General features: G+C 57.1%; 1 protein-coding gene across 1 annotated transcript; it reads left to right on the forward strand.

Moving 5' to 3' along the window:
- The first annotated feature begins 2,502 nt into the window (after positions 1 to 2,502).
- On the forward strand, positions 2,503 to 4,543 carry Lingo4 (leucine rich repeat and Ig domain containing 4). The gene has a single exon (XM_051157663.1). The coding sequence runs from the start codon at positions 2,640 to 2,642 to the stop codon at positions 4,419 to 4,421; it is 1,782 nt and encodes a 593-aa protein (XP_051013620.1). The 5' UTR covers positions 2,503 to 2,639; the 3' UTR covers positions 4,422 to 4,543.
- Positions 4,544 to 4,750: the final 207 nt, after the last annotated feature.

Below are 4,750 nucleotides of genomic sequence, written 5' to 3' on the forward strand. Positions count from 1 at the left end.
AAGTGGGGAGCCAGGCACACGGGGGGAGGTGGAGAAGCCAAGGTGCAGCTCGGATGGGACAGTCCCCAGCCCTGGAGAGATGCAGCACCCAACTTGATGCCACCCTCCAGCTTCTCCGGTAAGTGCCCCTGCCCTCTCTGTATGCAAGTCTCAGCTGCCCTTTTCCCACGGCATCCTCAAAGACAAGGCCACGTTAAGTGTGCCGGTCTAGGAGAGGGAGGTTGCACACTCCACTCCGCCAACTGATCATCCTGCGATTGGAAAACTAAAATGTCCCAAGGACCCGCAGTGGGGAGACGCCAGGGAGACCACCCCTACTTCTTCTACCTCTAGGAAGGGGTTTTCCCCACAGTCAGTGTGGCTACTCCAAAAATCTCCTAAGTGCTCCCTCACCATGCAGGTCCCGGTACCTCAGTCTGCTGCGCTTTTAAGTGGATATGTGTTCATGTGGGTCTGTGGCTGTCACACAGAGCCCCAAAAAAAAAAAAAAAAAAATCTCCGTATTCCTGGGGGGGGGGGGAGCAATGGCCCAGACTCCAGACCCCAGGAAGAGTTTTGTAACACCCATCTCTTCCTGAAAAGTGAGCAGAAGCCAGTCCTGCAGCCACAGACAATAGCAAAGGAAGACTATGATTAAACGAGCCGCCTTATAAATAAAAGATGTTGACCCTGAGTCCCCCAGCCAGTGGGCTAGCAGGCTTTTGGGGACAAAGAGGAAACTCATGGACGCAGGAAGGAAGGGAGCTGGCACACATGCTTCACTGCACTTTGGCTGAGTGCAGAGCAAAGGGAGGAACAGGAACTGCAGCAATAGTGATGAAGAGCTAGCTGTCAGGTGGACTTCCAGAGCAGGCGCGGGGAACCGGGAGGCTGAGAACTCTTAGCACAGCAGAGATGCCTGTTAGGCTGTCAAAGGGGCAGCTCTTTCCCCAAGTCCCTTCACACTAGTTTCCGGCATCCCTCGCCCCCTGCCCTTTCCCCTGACCTCCACAGTGAGGGTTGAACTCAGCATCTCTCTTCAGCTTCCCACCCACTATCGTCCTCTGATGCGGCCGGAGGAGAGTCTCCAGAATGACTCTCCTAGAGTGCAGGAAGGCAGGGCAAGCCACAGTCCCCTCTGTGTCCCACGTGGGAGAAAATAGGACGCGCAACAGAAAGCTGACTCCGCGGGGCCCAGAAAGCCCGAAGCCTTAAAGTCCAGAGGTGCAAGACCTGCAGCCAGGAGAAACAGCAGGCTGCCTCCAGGAGCATCAGCTTGCTTCCGCTCCTGCTCCTCTGCCATCTCTTTCTAACTCCAGTATTCCTCTTCTCTTGTGGTCTCCACGGCATTAGCAAGCAGAGGCGCTCAACACTAAGGATGCCCCATCTCTAGCACCTTGTCCAGCCCCCAACAGTTATCGTGGTCACCATCTCCTGGTACTGCCCGAGACCCAGTTTATATAGATGGGTGCTAATCACGGCTTCTACCCAGGTGTCCATGGTGCTAGCCAGTGGCTCCCTTCCTCCCACCCATGGCACCAGGGCATGCACTGTCTCTTCCTCTTTATCCATGGCTCCTTGGCTCACAAACCATTTCCTTGTGCCTTCTTGGGCAGCTCAGGTGGGAAGGAGTAGGCGCTCTCCCTCAGAGGCACGTACAAACTAGAACCAAAACACCAGTAAGGAAGGACGTAAGGGGAGCTCAAAGCTGAGGGCCCCGTGCACAATGTGAGCACCTTTCCGGTAGCTTCCACATCCCAACCCTATCTCTAAGGGAAGACGCGCTGCTGCCCTCGGGCCTTTTGTAAGGAACTCCCAATCTCGGTCGCCCGCTGTCCTTGTACTCTGTTCCATGGGTAATACGCAATCATGCTTGTCGTCCACACAAACATTCTGGGGACACCAAATTGGCAAGTCCAGAGCCTGGGCCTTGGGCCAGGCTGAAAGAGGGCAGAGACTGGGGCAAAGCTGAAGCTTGCATGGCCCCTAGCTTCTGATGACTTGGTCAAGGTGAGGGCCTCTTTCAGGTCAGCACAGGGTCAGAAACTCAAGTCTGGGTGGGATCTCCCTGAGCCTTAGGTACCATTATAGGGACACAATATGGGAGAACAAGAACGGGTTGGCTCAGCGGGCGGTGGTGGCGCGCGCCTTTAATCCCAGCACTCAGGAGGCAGAGGCAGGTGGATCGCCCGCTGTGAGTTCGAGGCCAGCCTGGTCTACAAAGTGAGTCCAGGACAGCCAGGGCTACACAGAGAAACCCTGTCTTGAAAAACAAAAAACAAAAAACAAAAAAATTGGGAGGAACAGCAGACTTTGCAGAGAGCAGATGTCAGGGAGACAGGACTTGAGGTATCCCTGGTCTCGTAGATACAGGGGGAAAGCTCCCTACATGAAGATGCAGGGTTCTTTCCCCACTACTCAGTCCCTTCCACCTTCTACCACAGAAATCTTGGCTAGCGTTCCATGCTTAGGAAGTACGTGATTGGTAATCCTGTGGCTGCAAAGGCAAGTTTCCCTAGTTGTGTGCCACACCTGCTGGCAAGATCCAGACAGGCCACGCTTTCCTCCCCTTTAAGGCAGTTCAGTGGAATGCAGGGTCACCACCATCTGAAGCCACTTTCCAAAGAAGGCATGTCATCATCTATTCCAGGCCTCAGGGGATGGACGCAGCCTCCACTCCAAAGCAAGCCTGGCTCCCATGGTCCTCACTCCTTTTCCTTCTCCTCCTGCCCGGAGGGAGCATCAGTAGCTGCCCCGCGGCCTGTGACTGCACCTCCCAGGCGCGGGCAGTACTCTGTGCCCATCGGCGGCTGGACGCTGTCCCTGGAGGACTTCCACTGGACACAGAGCTCCTGGACCTGAGTGGGAACCGCCTGTGGGGCCTTCAGAGGGGCATGCTCTCCCGACTGGGGCAGCTCCAAGAACTGGACCTCAGCTACAACCAGCTCTCCACCCTTGAGCCTGGGGCATTCCACGGCCTACAGAGTCTGCTCACCCTGAGGCTACAAGGCAACCGACTGAGAATTGTGGGTCCTGAGATCTTCTCAGGCCTGTCTGCCCTCACACTCCTGGACCTCCGCCTCAATCAGATCGTCCTCTTCCTAGATGGAGCCTTTGGTGAGCTAGGGAGCCTACAGCAGCTGGAGGTTGGAGACAATCACCTGGTGTTCGTGGCTCCAGGGGCCTTTTCTGGGCTGGCCAAGCTAAGTACCCTCACCCTGGAACGCTGCAACCTCAGCACGGTGCCCGGCCTAGCCCTTGCCCGGCTCCCAGTGCTAGTAAGTCTGAGGCTTCGAGAACTGGATATCGAGAGGCTGCCGTCTGGGGCGCTTCGAGGGCTGGGGCAGCTACAGGAGCTGGAGATCCACCACTGGCCGTCTCTGGAGGCCCTGGACCCAGGGAGCCTGGTTGGGCTCAATCTGAGCAGCCTTGCCATCACCCGCTGCAATCTGAGCTCAGTGCCCTTCCAGGCGCTGCACCACTTGAGTTTTCTCCGCGTCTTGGATCTATCTCAGAATCCCATCTCAGCCATCCCAGCCCGAAGGCTCAGCCCCCTGGTACGGCTCCAGGAGCTCAGGCTGTCAGGTGCCTGCCTTACCTCCATCGCTGCCCATGCCTTCCACGGCCTGACTGCCTTCCACCTGCTGGATGTGGCAGACAATGCTCTTCAGACCCTAGAGGAAACAGCCTTCCCTTCTCCAGACAAACTGGTCACCCTGAGGCTGTCTGGTAACCCCCTAACCTGTGACTGCCGCCTCCTCTGGCTGCTCCGCCGCCGCAGCCGCCTAGACTTTGGCACGTCTCCCCCAGCTTGCGCGGGCCCCCAGCTCGTCCACGGGAAGAGCCTAAGGGAGTTCTCCGACATCCTGCCTCCAGACCACTTCACGTGCAAACCAGCCCTGATCCGAACGTCCGGGCCGCGATGGGTCATTGCAGAGGAGGGCGGGCATGCGGTCTTCTCCTGCTCTGGAGATGGGGACCCAGCCCCCACTGTCTCCTGGATGAGGCCTCATGGAGCTTGGCTGGGAAGGGCTGGGAGAGTCAGGGTCCTAGAAGATGGTACCCTGGAGATCCGATCGGTGCAGCTGCGGGACAGGGGGGCCTATGTCTGTGTAGTCAGTAATGTCGCTGGGAATGACTCCCTGAGGACCTGGCTGGAAGTCATTCAGGTTGAACCACCAAATGGCACCCTTTCTGACCCCAACATCACCATGCCAGGGGTCCCAGGGCCTTTCTTTCTGGACAGCAGGGGTGTGGCTATGGTGCTGGCTGTGGGTTTTCTCCCCTTCCTCACCTCAGTGACCCTCTGCTTTGGTCTGATCGCTCTTTGGAGTAAGGGCAAGGGGCGGGTCAAGCACCACGTGACTTTTGATTTTGTAGCACCTCGGCCCTCTGGGGATAAGAATTCTGGGGGTAACCGGGTCACTGCCAAGCTCTTCTGACCTTTCCTTCCACACTGCAGACTGCCTGAGTCCGCTTCAGAAGCCAAAGGCAAAGGTAGAACTAAAATTTCTTGACCCGCAGCCTCACGGCCAGCGGAACAGCTTAGTCTCCCACAACCTGTCGCCTGCGTATGAGAGCTGCTCTAGTCCGAGGATAGCGATGTCACCCCTTCTCTGAGGACCCCAGAGAGCTGCAGATACAGACCTTATCGCCAGCATGTCCCCGCCGGCCCGCCAGGCGCCCACACACAAGGCAGGAAAGATACACAGGGCTCCCGTCTGCTCTCCTTGCATGTATATCCGTTAATAACTAGGACCAGTTGTCAAAC

Source organism: Acomys russatus, chromosome 15, assembly GCF_903995435.1.
Source record: "Acomys russatus chromosome 15, mAcoRus1.1, whole genome shotgun sequence".
In the NCBI taxonomy this organism is placed as follows: Eukaryota; Metazoa; Chordata; class Mammalia; order Rodentia; family Muridae; genus Acomys; species Acomys russatus.

Coding starts and splice junctions, on each gene's coding strand:
- Lingo4 (XM_051157663.1), top strand. CDS start 2,640: ATGGACGCAGCCTCCACTCCAAAGCAAGCCTGGCTCCCATGGTCCTCA.